At 31.5% G+C, this 19,496-nt stretch overlaps 3 protein-coding genes across 4 annotated transcripts in view; 1 reads left to right on the top strand and 2 right to left on the bottom strand.

Annotated features, from left to right (window-relative positions):
- Positions 1-19,496, top strand: part of al (aristaless related homeobox) — a 180,159-nt gene that overhangs the window by 58,463 nt on the left and 102,200 nt on the right. The window lies entirely within an intron of this gene.
- LOC142225001 (uncharacterized) lies at positions 5,461-9,246 on the bottom strand. The gene is made up of 2 exons (XM_075294777.1): positions 7,303-9,246; positions 5,461-5,521 (listed from the first exon to the last, which is right to left on the bottom strand). The coding sequence occupies exons 1-2, from the start codon at positions 9,222-9,224 to the stop codon at positions 5,461-5,463; spliced, it is 1,983 nt and encodes a 660-aa protein (XP_075150892.1). The 5' UTR covers positions 9,225-9,246.
- Positions 9,305-14,075, bottom strand: LOC142226051 (uncharacterized). The gene is made up of 9 exons (XM_075295905.1): positions 13,990-14,075; positions 12,602-12,852; positions 10,962-11,107; positions 10,765-10,901; positions 10,447-10,670; positions 10,189-10,385; positions 9,979-10,126; positions 9,791-9,921; positions 9,305-9,707 (listed from the first exon to the last, which is right to left on the bottom strand). The coding sequence occupies exons 1-9, from the start codon at positions 14,067-14,069 to the stop codon at positions 9,384-9,386; spliced, it is 1,638 nt and encodes a 545-aa protein (XP_075152020.1). The 5' UTR covers positions 14,070-14,075; the 3' UTR covers positions 9,305-9,383.

Raw genomic sequence — 19,496 nt, 5'->3', positions numbered from 1 at the left:
TAAGACCGCCAAAAATTGTATATGCTTAAGTAAAAAGATTAAAATGAGTATTCGGAGAGAAAATTCATTCGGAACCAAGAGGAAAGACATTTGAAAAAAAGAGCATGAGTTTTGCTTATCATTTTCGCATTACGGGCACTTCTTTTGTTTCGTCAAAACAAATCGGAACGTAGGACGAGTAAGTCAAAATATTCAAACAAAGGTAATTAAAGGGATCTTCATAAAAACTAACGAAAGGGCACTATACACTGAAAAATAGCATGCCCAGTTCCAAAGATTGTGTCTCTATTTTAACAATTTTGGTATTGATTCCAAGCCAATGAAGCCGAGAATTCATGTAAGGATACTTTTAAGACACAATTCTCTTTTAAATGTGGGTTTTGTGTATTTGACTCTATGAAGCAAATTTTATTTTTTCGCTTTTTCAGCTTTTTTCATATGCTATAAAAAGTCCGTTGCAAACAAGACTTTATGCTATGTTTCAAGTAAAAAACGTCTTTAAAATAACGTTTTGAAAAACATGTCCACATGTAAAAATGCAACAAATTTGAAGACAATTTCATTAGTTTTAAAGAATTGTTGTTGTTTTTTTATTTCAGCTTAAAACCATACATTGACTAAACTACAAGAGTAGCTTAACCAACAGAGGAAAAGAATGTTTGTCAAATTTATTTGGGCAAAGCCCTATAGACTGCAAGATGGTTGGATGGACGCACGTTTCGGAATTACCACATTCCTCATCAGCATCCTCTACTTGCAGCAAAACTATCAATTTTCTGAATTATTAAAGTCAAGTTGACCTTAGTTCAATTTTTTTTTTCTTTCATGTTATGATACCCATTTTCAAGTCACTTAATTATAAGGACAACACGACTTCATTAAAAAGTGTATCGACTTTTGAATGGAAAAAACTTTATTTTAGAGAAATGCGTCGTCTAAGCTAAGCAAAATTTGTATTCTTATTTTAAGGACATCAAATCTTTGGCCTCACGACAATATTTTTTCAGTGTACTCTTTTTAGAGTTGTGACAGTAAAACGAAAACATTGGGAAACAGTGAAAAATTAAACAGTAAGATCTATAAAAACAAAGATTAGTTCCTCTTTATTAATGAGTAATCCAAGAGGAGTTGACGGATTCTTCGAAAATAGTTCGAGTTTTGCCGCTAAAATTATTTCTCATTTTAACGGCAAAACTCGAATCGGTAAACCCAGAATAACATTATAGCTTTTTTAGGCAAATTGTATTATAACTTGGTGGGGCATGATCCCAAGCAACAATTGAATAAGTTTATTTTCTTCAGAAAAAATTATTAAAGAAAGCAAATAATTGTTCACACCTAAATAAATTAATGTCTGTTTAGAATTTAAATATAATATGCTTTTGAATGGTTATCGTTAACTTTAGGATTCGATGGAAAAATATATACTCGACTTCACATTCTTCCTTTGTAAGAGTTTTTGAATTTCTTCGAAAATTTCAAACTTGTATACAAACCCTTTTTTGTTACAAAATTTTTATTTTTGCAAGAAAAAATAATATATGATTTGAACTCAGTCCATTTCGTTTATATCAAGCACTGTTGTTTTCTGACTTTAAGTCTTTTATAAGAGACACTTTACAGTTTCGCAGAAAACATTTAATATAGTAGTATGTAATGTTGAACACCTTTTCGAGATATTCCGAACGTATCTGGAATATACGTAAAAAATATATGTAAAAAAAAATGTAAAAAAAATGGCGTCGGTCGAAGCTGGGATCGAACCCAGGACGCTTGGCATGCAAGGCGGACGTACCAACCACTGATCGCCGCCAACAAATGTACGTTTAACAATGTTATGTTGTTAAACAATGTTATGTTTGCATCGGCTCGTGGGCGCCGCAAGCTATGCTATATATATATATATATATATGACTTATAGCGATAATTATCTCTTGATGACCATAACAGCTACGTAGCCCAGTGGTTAGTGTGCTGGCTTACAAACTGTGTGGTCCGCTGTTCGAATCTCCGTCCGGCAAATGGTAAAATTTAAAAAAAAATTATAAAATTTAATAATTTCTTCTACAATGTTTGTATTACAGAAAAAGGTGCTATGAACTAAAAAACTCGTGGAAGTGAGAAAAATGTGAGGGAATATATAATTAGGCAGAAAAAAAATTTGAGCACAATCTTCTATGGGAGAAAATTCTTCTAAGCATTTAATATTTTTGGGTTCAAAATGTTTCCAAACATATTATATGTTCAAATAATAATATATAGTTTTTTGGAAGACAACATTATTGAATTTGGATGGAAAAATACATAATGTTTGGAACTTAGACTACCCAAACATATTATATTGTTTAGACCAATATGCTTTCAAACATATTATATATTGGAAGAAATCAAATATATAAATGTTTGGGAAATACCCAAAATGTATATGCTTGAAGCAAAATGTGTTTGGGAGTATATGTTACAGAAGCGATTTTTTTTGAGGGTGCACAAGCTTCGAAGTCAAAGCAAACATTTTTATGCAAAGATTTTGAGAATTGTCACATACTAACATACAAATCAATGTGTTTTCTATACTCGCACCCTCAAAAAAAAAAATCGCTTCTCTAAAATATGTTCCAAACATATTTTGCAGGAAGCACATATATTATTGGATACTGCCGAAACATTAATATGTTTATTTTATGTGAACATATTATATGTTTGGAAGCATTCTGAGCCCAAAAATATTATATGCTTCGAAGATTTTTCCCCAAAGAAAATTGTGCTCATTCCCTCACATAATTTTCACTTCCAAGAATTTTTTTAGTTCTTTGCACCTTTTTCTGTAATACAAATAATGTTGAAGAAATTATTCAATTTTATAAATTTTTTAAATTTTACCTTTCGTCTGGACGGAGAATCGAACCGAGGACCATACAGTTTGTAAGCCAAGACACTGGGCTACGTAGCTGTTATAGTCACTAGTAGACAATTATCGTTATAAGTTACAATTATATAGCAAAGTTTGCAGCGCCTACGAGCCCATGCAAACATAACATTATTTAACTGAAACATACATTTGTTGGCCACGTGGAGCAGTTGTAAGCATGTCTGCCTTGCATGCAAAGGGCCGTGGGTTCAACTCCTGCTCCGACCGAACACCATTTTTTTTTTTTAATTTACACATTTATATTTATACTATATTAAATTTTTATAATGAAACTTCGAAATGTGGGTTATTAAAGATTTACAGTCAGAAACAGTGCTTGATATAAACGAAATGGACCGAGCTTTTGGAAAAAATAACATATTATTTTTTTATTGCAAAAATAACAATTGTGTAACAAAAAACTGTTTTTGGTATAAAAGTTTGGAATTTTGGAAGGAATTCAAAAACTAACAAAAGAAGAACGTGGAGTCGAGTATAAACATACATAAATAATTTTATAATATACACATACATTTAATTAGGAGTGAACAGTTTACTAGCATTTATCACCATTTTAAATGCATTTAAAACTTATCGTGTTTTGTACTTTACTTCATTCTTACCTTTTAAGACCGGTATTAAATTGGCATTGTCGCTCTAAAATGAATAGTTTGACTTACTCCTCGTACGTTCCGATTTCTTTTAATGAACCAAGAAAAAAACCGTGCACATAATGGCAAAATGATAAATAAAACACATGTCCATACATACATAAAATTCTGCTCTCAAGACGGAAACACATGCTGTTTTTTTTTCAAATGTCTATTCTCTTGGTTCCGAATGTCTATTCTCTTTACTCCGAATACTCATTCTAATATTCAAATTAAATAATATTTAGACTTAAGCATATAAAATTTTTGGCCTTATCTTAAAACAGCTTTTTTCGGTTTCACAGAAATTGCTCTCTTTTGATTCTCTCGCTGTGTTATATTTATATCTTTCGTCAACCCTCCCGGTTTCCTTCTCTATTTCTTTCTCTATACTCTCTCCCTCTCTGTCGCTCTCTGAATAAAATATCACAACATATATATCTTTACTCGAAATTTGTATATGTTTACATTCACACATATTATTTTTATGAAACATTCATGCCCCAAACATAATATATTCTAACATATTAATATATGTGTTCCAAACAGTTAGGAACATTACATGTTTGCTCTTAAATATATTGTGTTTAAAAATTGTGCCCGAAACACATTTTGTTTATATCGGAACATATGCAAAATTTCAAATTAAACTCGATTACACATACTTGAGTCCTCAGAAAGCTTGATATAAGTACTCTTAAAATGTAAAGTACAGTGAAACCTCTCAGAAGTGAAGACTTCCTCATTTGGGAGGTGTCCACTTATTAAATAGAGGTTACGTCTCACGGAAATTGTCCACATTTGAGAGCTGTCCAGGTTTGGGAGGTTTCCCTGTATACTAGTTTTAGTCTCAAATAATTATTATTATATAGCTACGTACTTTAAATATATTTTCAGTTAAAATTTTCAATTTAAATCCATGTAATTTTTTCTACACATTATGTTTTTTTTATCAATTTGTGGTAAGCCATTGTTGCATGTTCTTTATTAAGACAACAGAAATAACTAAGGCTGGGGCAACAACAGGCGCAGCTTTGCCAGTCCCATCCACATATAGCCAAGTAAGAGAATTCCATTATGCCATCATCATGATGGTAAATATCGTTGTTGTTGTTGTCGAACATCATCGCCATCAGTAAGTAATTAATGTGATGTTACGACACCACTAGACGCCACTTTACCCATTACGATTATCTCTCATTTCGACCCATACATAAGTGGCACTACCACTCCTCATACTTTCGCTCCGCTATATGGTCATAGGCAGTGCAAGTAAAGTATCTAGAGAGACGGGATTAGTTGGTCACTTGTGTTCATGTATTACTGGTCCTTTTCGAAGTTCGAAAGGGAGAACAAAACAAGAGATGGAGTGTCCCTGATCATACAAACAAACTCAACAAAATTGATAGAATCATGTTAACAACATCGACATTAACTATTATGAATCATGCAACATTGGGTAGGACAATGGATCAACATCGATGCTCAATCCTATATCTTATATCATAAACATGGCGATGTGGTGAGTGTGATTAAATTATCAGATTTCAAATAAACCAAATGCAAATATGGCAAGATCTTGTGCTATTCTCTCTCTCTTTAACTGATTCCTTGGACGAATTGTCCGAATAACGTATTGCGCACTTTCTTCACTTTAGTTGTATAGGCGGCTTGAGCAACCTGTTCATCTCAGAAGCTGTCTTGTTAATTTGCGCTTAAATATCAACTACTTAGGTTGGATGATGCCTGTCGGGAAAACTGTTAGCGAAATAGCCAGTAGCTTACAATGAAATCGGGTGCATGAATCGTCACTGGGGCTATGCTTCGGGGAATATGAGTTTACCTGGTTACTGTTTAATGGTAATGGCAAACACATCCAATGCCACATGTTGAGGTCACCCCTCAACATTTGTAGTTGCTGTTGACCACAGTCTCCAGTTTGTCGAACATTACCACATCGTCCCTAAGATAAAACTGTTTAGTGTAGAATAGTGGGCATGGAAGTAACCGCAATGCAGACTCTCCCCAAATGCAACAGACACATTCTTCTGATAAAAATGTAAACAGAAGCACTTTAGGTTAGGACGACGAATGGATGTAGGCTTCATGATGCTGCTGTGTGCGTGTGCGTATGAGCATTTGAAAGTGTCTTAAGGTTGATTTGGCGTTAATGCATATTTATACGACCATCATGCCCTTTTATTTATGGCTTTACATTAGGCTTAACCACATCAGTCACACTTTATTGATCTGTCTGGAATGCAGAGATAGAGTGAAACCTCTCTTATGGTCTATTCATTAATGTTCATGCTAATATGATCTATGTCATTCATGGCCAATCATATGTCGAACATATAAATGAACAAATATATATGTTTTTTTGATTGCAGCTTAAAAACTGCATTGACTAAACTACAAGTGTTCTTAACCAACAGAGGAAAATAATGTTTGTCAAATTTATTTGGGCTAAGCCCTATAGACAGCAAGATGGTTGAATGGACGCACGTTTCGGAATTACCACATTCCTCATCAGCATCCTCTACTTGCAGCAAAACTATGTCAAATCATCAATTTGAGGCATAGGAAAAGAGATATGTTTGTATGAATTTATTTATGCATAAGCCGGCTATCATGCAAAACCTTTTTTCGGAAGGTTCAAGTGTGGTTCATTGTTGGGTTTAATGAACTGTCTGAATTTATTCTGATAATTGGTTGATAGTTTTGCTGGACGGATAAGTTTTGTTGTAAATATTGCAAGGTATCAACCAATTTCATGTACACGCAAAAAAAAAATTCTTTCCTCCCAAACGAAATTTTAGACAACCAAAGTTCTTTTGAGATTTTTTTTTCGAGGAAAAGAAATTTGCTTGTACAAGAAACGACGAAACATTTACCATCAAAAGTTTAAATACTGTATTGGAATCAAAGAACTTTTACGACAAATGGCATTGTTATTTTATTTCAAAAGTTTTGGTATTGGGGGAAACCCAGCGTATGTTTGAAGCAAAAGCGCAATATTACCCTGAAACTGACAACAAATTTTGAAGAAACAGAAATTCGGCAACGCGAAAAGTTTAAAGTAATTTATAACAAAAAAATACACTTTTCAGTTTAACATTAGATGTTTATTATTAAAGAATTAACTTTTACATGAAATATTTGGGAGAAGTATAAAAATACTTCAGGCAGTATTGTATACCTATATACCATACATTTGTTAAAAATACATTGCATATTTGTATAAAGCTAATTTTTGTTTTCTACAAATTACATTTTACTTATAGCTGGTTTTTAGCGTCATGAGTCAGAGAATCAAAATGTATTTTGTTTATACTAATGCATTTTATGTTGTCTCTTACAATGTGTTCTTTACAAACAAAATGAAAATTTACTGATTCTAAAGGTAAGGTAATGTTTTGATTGTCATTTTCTATTATATAGGTATAAAAATGACTGTCGAAACAAATTATTCTATACGTTGAAACAAGAAAGTAAAAGTTGTTATTATATTTAATAATATAATCTATACGCGCAACTTTTTCTTTTGAATGCCACACAAAACACCCTGGTTTCAAAAGAATTTCAAAATAGTTGAGATAACTCACACATACTACTTCATTTGTTGCTTTCACGTTATACAAGTTTAAAACTGCTTCATCAATTCTGAGAGCTTTCCCGAATTTAAGTTTTTTTTCTAAACAATCATCAAAATTTAAAAGAAAATGGGACATTTGAATGGAATACTTAGAAGTCAATGATTCAATGATGTTAATTTTGCAGTTAGTTGAATAAGCTATTTTTTTGAAATTTTGATGAAATGTTTCAAATCGTAAGGAAGAAATAGTTTTTAAAGGTCCGATTTTAGACATAATATAAGGATAATGCAAAAGAAAATGGAATTTTGGTGTCAATTTATTATTTGAAATATGAGCGTAAAGAAAATTATGCCTTTCTATAACATATTTCAAATATTTGTACAGTTCAACGTGAACACTTTCGGAAAAACAACAGTCAATTATTTCCCTAAGATATAAATATAATTTCCACTCCTTAGAATTCTCCGGAACTTTGTCGCCGACTAACAAAGAAAAATTTCGAATGAAAGTTAACATTTCACTGGCACTCATTTTTATTTTACTCTTTTTAAGTTGATCAGAATTAAAAAGTGGTGGTTTATTTTTTACCGACAAATCAAAACTAAATGCCAGAATTCGAAAATTTAGCTCTTCCAATGAAAAATATTTATATTTGTTAATGAAAAGGCCGAGCAATAATAGCATATCATAATGGCAAACTCCTTCTAATAAATCATGCATGATGTCGACTGCATAATTGGAAGACACATGAAAATTATTTAGATTATTCCATATGGAATTTTCTTTAATGCTTGAAGGTGATGAATGATTTGGATCACGAATAAAATTAGAATAAAACTCAAAATCTAAGAATTCTAAGTTTTCAGGAAGTTTGTACATTTTTTCAGTGTCATGTCTATGTGCAGTACAAAACCGACAATAGTAGTTGGCACTAAAAGATTCAGAGAATCCAAGAGCAGAATTAACTCCTAAATTATCACCCACAAACAATGATGGTACTAGAAAGACTTTATTATATTTAAAGTTTTCAATTCGAAATGCATGGTTAGACAATGAATTCAATTCATTGATTAATGGCGAAAATATTCGTTCATTTCCAAGAAGTTTTCTGTCTTCTGTGTAAAACAGCATGCACAAAAATATAAACGACATTTTAGATTGAACCCGTGGTGGTAAACAAGGTATTTTGGCATACACTCCTCCTATTTTTTGTATACCTGCCCTTGATCCAAGAGGATTATTTACTTCAAAATCGTCAAAAAATATAATGAGTGGAAGATGTAATGATTTATCATCATTTCTAATTTTTTGCAATTTTTCTTTAAAGAAAGGGGATTGTGAAAATTGGCGTATGTACTCGGAATTGACTGCAATATCGATGTTTTGTGTCATCTCTTTAAGAAACGATGTTGAAGTAAATAATTTTGAAAAAAAGTCTTTCAAAGGGAATATTTGAAGTGAATGAACAACTTCTTTAGAATGAGGAATGTTTATAATATTTAATGAAGATTCCACGCCTCGATTAACTGCAACTTGTCTACATTTGAAAAAACATTTCAATTGCTTTAAATATTTTATAAACTTATATTCGGTCGTGGGAATGTCAACTTTGAGGAACTTTTGAATTGGCCCGCTATTATGAAAACTATCATTGCTCATGTTATCGGTAATAAATTTTTTAATAAACAACGAAAAACTTTGTATGCATTGCATCGAGTATTTGCGCGGTATTGTTGCTTTGCAATAATAATTTAACATGTGTTTAGTTAGTTCGCTGACATAAGAATCTGTATTATGGGTTTCATTTTGACTTATTATCACTTCATAACTATTTTCTTCCAAACTATTTTCAAAAAATTCGGAAAAGCATTCATTATTGTTTAAAGAAGAATTTACAGTTACTTTTTTTGAAGACTCATGGCGCTTAACATGTTTTAAAAAATTGTGAATATAATCAAATGAACTATTACAAATTGTACAGGCATATCTTGATGTCTTAAGTGTTTTTAAATGAAAAATAAATTGTTTCAATTCAAAATTGAATCCGCAGTGAAAGCAATTAACATTCATTTTGAAATAGTAAAATAATTGTAAACTAAGTTTAAATTCGAATAACTTAAAATTAGTTACTTAAATGAATCGAAAATTATTCGATATAATAATAAAGATAAATGAATGGAACCAGTATCGAACTGTCCTTTGACCAAACTTATGATTATTACGATAAAATCAGTTTTTTAGCAAATCTAAATCGTTAACTACTGTACTAACACTTTTTTCCAAGTAGTTGTCAAATGATGTTGATATATCAAAAAAATATTTTTGTAAAACAAACCAGGCTTTTTCCGATCTAGAAGGATATTTAACGTTCAACGCCATGTAAGCCGCTATTGCACATTTCAAACAGGAAGACAAGTCGGTAAATGTATACTTAACGTGAGCAACAAGTACCCATCCGAGGTTTACCGGTGATCCAACAAACACAATAAAAGGCTGCAGTTGAGAAAGCTCGCTAATGAGTTTCCTTACTCCACTATCCGCTGATTGCAGATCCTATCAAATAAAATAATTTGGAATAGTAAATGTTAAGGAATTTTTCATTAAATTGTTATTTTTGTTTCAAAAGTTATACATACGGGAAAGTGGCAAATAAACGAATCGGCACACTCTGCTTTGGTATGTTTAAGAACACCTCTCTTCGTCCTTTTCATAGGAGATGGAAACAAAAATGGGAGAAGCATTAATGCTAATATTGATTTATTATGTTCTGAAAATATAAAAGCCAATAAGCAGAAATTTAAGATATAGTTGAAAACAATTTTACCATTTCCTTCCAAATTAATAAGATTTACCACTCTCTCGATAGATTCAGATTTTGTTTTTTTTACGCCCTCAAGTATTTTAGGTACAAAATTTTCCCGTGTACGCAAAATAACATCATTGCCGCTTATTAGCTTAGTATCTACAAGAAACTGGAAACAAAATTTCAAAAAATTCCCATTGAAAAATGACAATTCAAATTTTTAAATATTACCAATTTATGACCGTCCGGTTGCTCTAATACTGGGTACAATTTTATGTAATCCGATGTCGATATATTTGTACGTAATGTATTTTGCCTAAGTGAGAAAGTTTTTTTCCATGCATCTACACAACATTCCACCAAAATTTCTGTTCGCAGTAAGTTTATTGCTTCTTGAACAATATTTTTTTCTTCAGACGTTTTGTTAGCTGATGAGATATCAAAATATATACGTACATATAGTCTGAAAACCTGATCAATTATGTATACCTTCATCAAGATCCAATTTTTCTACGGTTACCGACTTTGCTTTTTTTCGCCTTACAATCAGGCCGGACGCTGCAAGAGAGGTCCTGTAATTATTGTAAGCGTCATGAAGTTTTCCACTTGCATGTCGCCCCTCGCAATATTTTCGATAGAAAGTTGCTGGTAGTTCTCGATCAAATATTTCTGATATTTTTTCGCTAATATCTTCCAACTCGACTGTAGATAAGCTATAAAACAAAACGTACAATTTCATATAGAACATTTCAAAAACAATTATACATCAAGTTATTGAATTTGAATAATATTAATGGGACAACTTACATTCTTGTAGGATTTTGAAGTAAATGTTGTATAATCGTTTTGCTGACTTTAACCCTTTCTATATTGGACAGCTTTCGGTTAATTCGAAAATTTTCAAAGATTATTTTATGATTTTCTCTTAATATTGTTTCCAATTCCTGCAAAATAGGTAAGAGCGTTTTAGCTTTGATTTTTTGTAAAATCTAACTCTCAAATACCTCCTTTGATATATTGTTCCTTGGGGTAACTGGTTCGATATCCAAAGAATTATCGGACAAAAACTCAGAATCGGCTGAAAAATTATTGTGTTTCTTGATAACCAGTTCAGAATCGTCTATTTCGATTATATCCGATGAGCTATGTGCTAAAATGCCACAAATATGAATACGATTTTAAAATTATAACTATAAGTTTCCCATATCAGAAATTTTACATTAATAAGGAAACCCATTTACGTACGGTAATATCTGAGTAAGAGTACCAATTATAATGAGTATCCAAAAAACCACATCGAAAAGTAACAATTTCGACATTTCGATTTCTTCAAAATTACAAAAAAATCGTTTAGCTGATTGTTGATAGAGATCAATGGATTTTTCTCAATATTCAATAAATGCAAAAGAATATTAGTCAATTTTGAAGATTAAAAAGCGTAAACTTCGACGTTTTTTTCAGCAAAATATATTGACAAAACATCGAAGGGTCGATTTTCACAATAACTCAATATGGACATGTATATCTAAAAATTGTTGCTAAATTTGAATACAACTAAGTCCTCCTTTCTTATATTTTTTTATCAATTAGTGATTTTTGAAAATTTGTTTGTTTTAAAGATTCTGTTTCAAGATTACTCACAATATATATACAGTAAGAGATGGTGACCCGCGTTTCATCCAATGATATTCAAACATTGATGATATGCAATTATAAGGAAACATACAAACAAATCTATGATTGTTACACTTCAATGTATTATCAACATTTCTGAGAACATAGGATAAAATTTGGACTGTTACACAGTCGTTAGAAAAGATTCCGAGAAAACCAAATAAGAGCCTGTTCGAAACTGAAACTTTTTACTAGCTTTGGTAAAAATTTGACGTAAATCGAGGTGCTATAATATCACCAAGAAATTTGACATTTGTTAAAATTCTTGACATTTACGCCATCACATGCTTGCATATTTCGAATATCTCAAAACTAATAAAGAATAGTTTTACTTGTTAAAGAAATTAGTACAACAAACTAGTAATTTTTCTCACCACAGCAAATTGATGTCTCACCATTGCATAGTTTCAATTTCGAACAGGTTTCTCGTTATTTATGAATAAATTTCTTTCTTAACGTGGGTATTAATTTTAAGTTTGGCACTAAAATCAAAAATAAATCGTAAAAGCAGAATAATTTCTTGATGGGAAATGATCCAAATCAACAATTGAAAAAGTTTATATAAATTTATTATAAAATAAAAAAAAAGATAAATTAACCAAAATAAAATTTAACAAAGGTTTAATTTGATTCTGCTTTTACAGATTTATTTTCGATTTTAAGTTCAATACTATGTTCGCTTTTCGAGTCACTTAATTTTCGTGACTACTTTTGTTGAAATAATCAAAACTGCGCGCCAATTGAGTTAATTTCTGCTTTATATTTGACTATTTCAATAAAGAAACCGCGAAAATTCCAACGCAAAAATCGAACATGATACGGTGCTTTAGAGGCTCAACTCGAACTTAATACCCACCTTTAATTTAAAACAAGCGATTTTGTTTTTTGTATGGTCCCAATACCCTTGTATAAATATATTATCGTTTAAGAGGCGCAGAATCAAAATAATAGAAACTTTAGTTACACTTACCTTTGATATATAAAACAAAATCGGAATCTGTGGAATATTGGGACACATACTGAATCACATCTTCTTTTTCTATTTCTATGTCGTTATTCGTAAAATATTTGTATTCACTGGCATAAAACATACTTCTAAGCGTTTCATTAAGGCTTGATAGTGACAGCTCTTTAAATTTCACTAGGTAGTTTTTTTCTTCAAATCGGACCGCCAAAAATTTAGCCATTTTTAACCTCAGTGTGATGAGCTTGAACTGAAAACTTTCACAGAAAACAATATCACCAAAAATGTTCCAATTAATATGTATAAAAATATTCAATTAAGAATTTAATTAATTGTTTTTAATTAAACAAAAATCTATCACAAAAACTAATTGTATTAATTCATTGTTTATTTGAACCAATCATTTTCTTATTTGACGTTGGTGATTGGTACTATAATTTTTATGATCAAAGAAATTTCAATCAAAAATGAAGTAGACCAATTAGTTTTGTGCGTGAACACAAAAATATTTTATTCTATGTAAATAGAACATAACATGCAATGACTGGAATAGTATAGAGCATACCCGAAATCAATGCACTCATTGAAGGAGTATGTAGCACCTTGAAGGGACATACCGATTATTTAAAAACTACTTTTTATGCAATTTCGCATAAGTGAATTTATGATTTATTGATCGATAGATAACTCTGCAAAATTTCAAAATTTTCGGAGAGAAATTTGGCCTCCGTAGTCATACGATTCTAAGTCGGGTGAAAGATATACATGTGGGCTATATCTAAATCTGAACCGATTTCTCCCAATATCAATAGGGTTCTATTCTGACCCAAAGCACATACTTGTGCCAAATTTGAAGTCGATTGGACTGAAACTGGGACCTAGACTTTGATCACAAAAATGTGTTCACAGACAGACGGACATAGCTAAATCGATCTTATTGCCAAACACATGTGTATCAAGTCTCCTTCTGGGTGTTACAAAAATATGTACTGCCTTATAATACACTGTGCACATTTTTAAAGGAATACAAAAAAAAACATATACAAAGCCAATTTTTCAATTAAAATTTCTTATCTTAAATGCCGGTACTATCTTCGGTTTTCGCGGTTATTTAACTGAACAATTAATTTTGAACAAGATGGTATTACTCATTTTTCAGTTGACGGTCTTATTCATATAATTTTAAGAATGAATTTAAATAAGTTCGTGTTTGTCAACAGTTTTAATAATTAAAGAAACAACCCCGAAAATAAATTGATTTTCAACTCGAAACCTGAGTTGAAAGTCAAAAGCCGGCGTTCGAAATTACGTTTGCAGAAGAAATCTGGAAACGAACACTATGAATGTTAATCTCTATTACTGGAGCGGTGAAGATAATTTTCATTGTTACTTACCTTGATTGGTTCTTTTCGATATGACCCGGTAGCTTTAATAATTGCACACTTGTGGAGGTATGTAAATTTGCAAAGTTCATACAAATCAAAACAACTTGGGTGCACTGATGTCTACTATTGTAAAGAAAAAACGCTAATATTTTAAATAGCAACTTTATGAAAAAGCGCTCCTGTATAACTAATGTAATGTTCACATCCCACGATCTGTATTACTTACCCGTACTTTACAGTTCGTGATGTAAAACTTTCGTAAGAAATTTGATTACATTTTGCTCCCATGAGTAAAAATATTATTAAAAACAAATAGGAGAATAGAGAAATAGTAAAAATGGTAGATGAAATAACAATTATAACATTTACCACATACGGATGCAAGTAATTTAAACATTTTTCCAAACCGTATTCAATGATAAAACCCCTGCACATATAATCGTTTTACGAACGGTCTTACAGTTTCGTTTCGCTTTGAAAATCTGTTTAGTTTCGTGGTTGCTCATTATAAATAATTAAGAATGCACTTTAATACACGTACATTCTTGTTAAATCTTGACACAAAATGTAAGAATCAAAATTATCTGCTATGAAATGTATTATATACGGAAAGTAACCGTAAAACAAAGTGACTTGCAATGCGAAAAATAGTAAAAGGCCCATTTTGTTTTTGTTCTCTTAAGATGTTGTAATAATTGTACTTGTTTTCTATGTTCATGCCATTACTAAGTACGTATTTAACGTCTTGACTCTTTTCTCATGTCTCTGTACAGTATTGATCGGATCTCGGTTATGAGACAGTGTACAGAGAAAATGCCGAAAAAATATATTTCACTCTCTTTTTAAGGGAATGTTGTAAACTTCATAGTGAACGGTATAAAATATTTTCGGTAGCCAAGAGAAACAGAAGATTTAACAGTGTTTGTAAATGTTTCCAATAAACATAATAATGAGCATTTTTCATACGCATCACTTACAAGAAAAGATCCGCCCACAATTAAAATGATATGTTTGAAACATAGAAATTCATTTCAATTTGATAACCTTATAAGTTGTTCTACATTGCAGAAAATATTTTACTCGACAATTTCTCAAAGTTAATTCTAAGCTATTTTTTTTTCATTGAAAACGTTATTCAATACAAGGACTTTTTACAACGCCTTTTATTTTTTTTATTCGTTTGACTTTAGAAATCTTAAAAAAAAAAACAAATAAAAATGTCTTTTTTACTCGTTTATTTGTATCTCAAATATTGGTTGTCTAAAAACTTCCACATTTGTATTCTGTACGCCCCATACAATTCATCAAACCGGAACGTTTTTCGATAAGGTTTATTTACAGCGGACAGATTATTAGTGTGTTAGCAACATTGTTAAGTGGTCAATAAAAGAATGTAGAAGAAGTAGAAGAAGAATAATGGAAGGAGGAACGATAATCACTCGTTACAAAAGTTTGAACAACGTTCATATATCCATCTCTTTCTTGCAAACGAGTATGTATATAAAACGTTTGACATATATTGCAGTTTAATGTTTACATTTACATTTACCCCGATCATTTTTGCTAAACAATTATTAGAAAAGTTAGCGCTTGGTGAGTAGTCTGAATAAAATTTATTTTTATAGGCATGTATGGCCTTAATCATATGTATGCCTTATTTTTTTAGGAAAAGAATGTCGATTGCTGTAAATGAAACAGTTTGGTGTTTAATAACAAAAGCAAGTTTATTTATCGCTGACAAAGAGCCGTTTGTCCCAAAATTAATCTTTAGAGGAAAACGTTTCTTATGTTACCACGAATTCAAAAACAAGCGAGAAAAGAACTATGTTTACGGTACACGTTTTCCAAACGTTTTTTTTTCTTTGCGTGTACTGAGTTCCAAGTGATTTACTTTAAGTTAGGGATAAACAAGTATTGAACCTATGACCATTTGTATTCAAGTAAAACATGAGAACCATTGCAGCACAACCCAGCAAAAACTAGGTAACCACATCTCATTACAATTGACATTACCAGGAGTAAAGCTGTCATTACACGTTGCATTACATTGCGGCGAGTTATAATGACTAACTTGTAATGACAAAAATAAATACTTCTCGGTAATTTTCGAATTGTTATTCTCAAATTTTTAGGCAGTTGTAGTTAACGAATTAATAAAATAGAATAAATGATGGTACCATTAGGTATAATTATTCACATAATCGAGCACTTACATAAAAATCAAAAAGAATATGTAATGTAACGGTAATTCTGAAAATGTTTCCCTTAAGAAATTTTTGTCACAAATATTTCATAATAATTGTGTTTAATGACATTATCATATTATGTTTTAAATAAATGCTTTTTTATACCTCATTCACATTACACTTCAAAAATGCGCTTAAACTAAATTTCAAATGAAAAAGAGACTTAAAATCCACTTTTAGTTGATTTCGAACCTTATGTGAATTGGCTATTGCATATATTATAACGTAATTCACGAATCCAACTCCCTTAAACAACCTACATTTATTTCTATTTTAAGTGTGAAATTAATTTGCATCTTATTTAGATTATTTATTAGATTTTTTGTGTATACAATATTCGTTTCTAGTCAAGTAGTTCTTCTATTACAGCATCGCTCGCCATATTTTGATCCATTGTAATCGGCGATAGAAATCAATATTTTCGAGATTTGGTTGCCTGAGACAATAAGTGGCTATTTTGCTAGCTTTGGTGTATCTACGAATAAGTCATTACATATTAGGTGATTATATGCTTTAAATGCACTACTTATTTTATGGCCTAAAGTATGCCTGGGGAGAAGTACTTTCCTTCTAGGACATGCGTATGTAAATGTAATCTGAAGCGATGCCAATTAATAAGTGGTTATTAATTTTTAAATAGGCTTACCTACAAGATTACCAGGTAATGAGAGTTTTTGCTGGGAATGTACACTAATAGGAAAAATACGTTCCAAAATCGTGGACGGGCGGAAAGGATCGTTTTGAAACCTGCCAACCGTTAATGACTTTTTCTATGGATGTACTGAATTTCAAACGGATTGTATGTTTATGGGTTCGGTTTATATGGACCAATATAGAATAATTTATTCGAATAAGACAAGTAAACAATCGCTGTTCTTGATAGTTGCGGTGCACCGCGCATTATTGTTTTCTGGATGTATTTCCTCAAAAATTTAGACTGCATTAAAATTCAAGTAGATTATACAATTATCAATACAACGAATTTAATCGTTAATATTAACCTATGTACAAATTCATTATTACTACGATGGGTTTCATTGACGAATGAATATTGTATGCTACGATTGTTGTTTTAGTATAGAATTATTAATATGTTACAATAAAATATTAAATACGGTTATTTTCCGTTAAGTAAATATCTTCTTTCCAGTTAACCTAAACTAAAATTTTTTAGCAGTTAAGTTCCTAACTGGCGTATGGAATAGGCAAGATGACACATATGTTTTTTTTTTTAATATGTTTATTTATAATTTAATACAACTGAGTGCTACTCATCTAGTATTTTTTGATAACATAATGTTGTAATCTTAAACTAGAAATTGTAATCTAGTAGATATATTTGTTAAGTACAGTACCATTACTAAGCTCAAGTTATGGATTTGATGTTATATTTGAAAAAAAATAAAACCATGGGAAATGACCTTTGCAGACTTCTGTTTGATTGATAAACCCTGACAATATTATTTAAGACAAAATGTTCATGCCATACCAGTGTTACTGCATGTTTTAGACATAGGCGTAGGAAGGACTCTGGGGAGGGGGCTTAAACCCCCAGAAAAATTTTAGCCCACCCCCCAGATTTAAAAACCTATTTACGATTTTCCATTGTTTACGATTTTTCATTGTTTATTTAATGGTTTAAATACAACCGCACAAAGTTCCGCCAAAGACTTTCATGCATGAATTTGCATCACTTCTTGAGGTTTGATCCGAATTCAGGGTTTTGGATGTGAATTAAAAATTTTTGTAATACTTTGCCAAATAACTAATTTTTATGATTTTTAATGCATTCTAACTCTTGAAACGTTTGACCTCGAATATTTTCAAAAATTATCGATTTTTCCAGAACGGATTTAGCATTTTTGCGACAAAATTTGAATAATTTGTACCATTGTACTAATTTATACTCTTTTTTAGCCTATTTGAAAAACAAAACAACAAAATACTCATTACAAATATGAAAAAGCGAGTTATAAAAATTGTCTAGTTATGTTGAAGTCTAATTTTTTATTCATCTTTATAAAATGACACATTAATTGAACCTATAAACTATAGTCTATTAATTTTTAGCTAGTGGGGCTATAGCCAAACTAAGATAGCAAGGTAGACATTGGAATGATTCCATATAAAATTTCCTGATTCGGAATATATTTATGGAGATCACAAAAAATGGAAAGAACTTTGCTAATGTATACAGAATCACGTGCTTGCCATTTCCTTGTTCATAGCATGTCCTCAATTATGATAATTTTTGCCATACTTGATTTGGTTTGGGCAACCGTATGTAGACTTATACGGAATAATATAATTTTATTGAATTTTCAAATATTTTCGAATACTTGGCCAAGGACAAGGGGAAAAAATTGTAAGTTCTTCTTCTTGTTATGGACCAGAAACGAAATATGGCAACAAGAAATTAATTTTCAAAACGTCTCCTCATCCGGTCGCTGAATGAGTGATGATGGCTCTGAAGCTGATGATGACGATGAGGAGGAAAAATGAATCATGAATTGCTGTTTGCGTTACGTCAGGGAAGTCTCCTCACTTGGGCCTGACCGACGGAGATGTCCGACAACGTCCGAACATGACATCAAATCTAATTATATAATTAATGCCACATACTGTTTGTATTTGACTTAATTTCTTTTTGGTCCCTTGTCATTCCAAAAAATTTTAACACACCATCAGTGTCCAGTATCCAAGAGTTGTTTGATTAATTCGTATGTCTAGATGGCCAAACAAAAAATAATCTTGAACTCCTATAAATTTTATTACTCGTATTTGGCTCTTGCGGGGAATAGGGACTGTCATCAGATGTGGCAGTGGAAGAAAAAGAAACTCCAAAGGGACATAACTTGAAAACAAGTGAAAATTGCCACAAAATCAAATCAAGTCGGGAAGCTATCAATTATGGTAGCTCTTTCAAGAGCAGCAGCAACAGCCGCATTGGCAGTTAGACACCGAGTCTGACATTTAGAGGGAGAGACAAAAACTCTATCTTCCAGTCAAAGGAAAATAAGATGCCCAGAAGACACATTGATGTGTCGTCTTTGTCGTTGGCATCGACATCCTCACCAGTGGACACTTGCAATGATACCCGCTGCTGTCTGTCTTGGGATGTGATGACTAGTTTTTGTCATGCGTGTGACATTATGTTGGAACGCAAAATATGCCAGAATTGTCCAAATGCCATTTGTATAATGTTTTAAATGGCAAATTTGTGTTCATAATTGATTTTTGTGTGTGCGTGTTGCTCCATTGTGCCTTCCT

This window comes from Haematobia irritans, chromosome 2 (assembly GCF_050003625.1).
Source record: "Haematobia irritans isolate KBUSLIRL chromosome 2, ASM5000362v1, whole genome shotgun sequence".
Lineage (NCBI taxonomy): Eukaryota > Metazoa > Arthropoda > Insecta > Diptera > Muscidae > Haematobia > Haematobia irritans.
This window is presented reverse-complemented; position numbering and strand designations above follow the sequence as displayed.

Excerpts from the sequence above, each read along its gene's own strand:
- LOC142225001 (XM_075294777.1), bottom strand. The coding sequence starts at position 9,224 with ATGAATGTTAATTGCTTTCACTGCGGATTCAATTTTGAATTGAAACAA. Across the intron at positions 5,522-7,302 it reads ATTGAATCATTGACTTCTAA|GGACGATGTGGTAATGTTCG; the intron begins GTATTCCATTCA and ends GTTTTATCTTAG.
- LOC142226051 (XM_075295905.1), bottom strand. The coding sequence starts at position 14,069 with ATGAACTTTGCAAATTTACATACCTCCACAAGTGTGCAATTATTAAAG. Across the intron at positions 12,853-13,989 it reads ATCGAAAAGAACCAATCAAG|TTTTCAGTTCAAGCTCATCA; the intron begins GTAAGTAACAAT and ends TTTCTGTGAAAG. Across the intron at positions 11,108-12,601 it reads TTTTGTTTTATATATCAAAG|CACATAGCTCATCGGATATA; the intron begins GTAAGTGTAACT and ends GTGGCATTTTAG.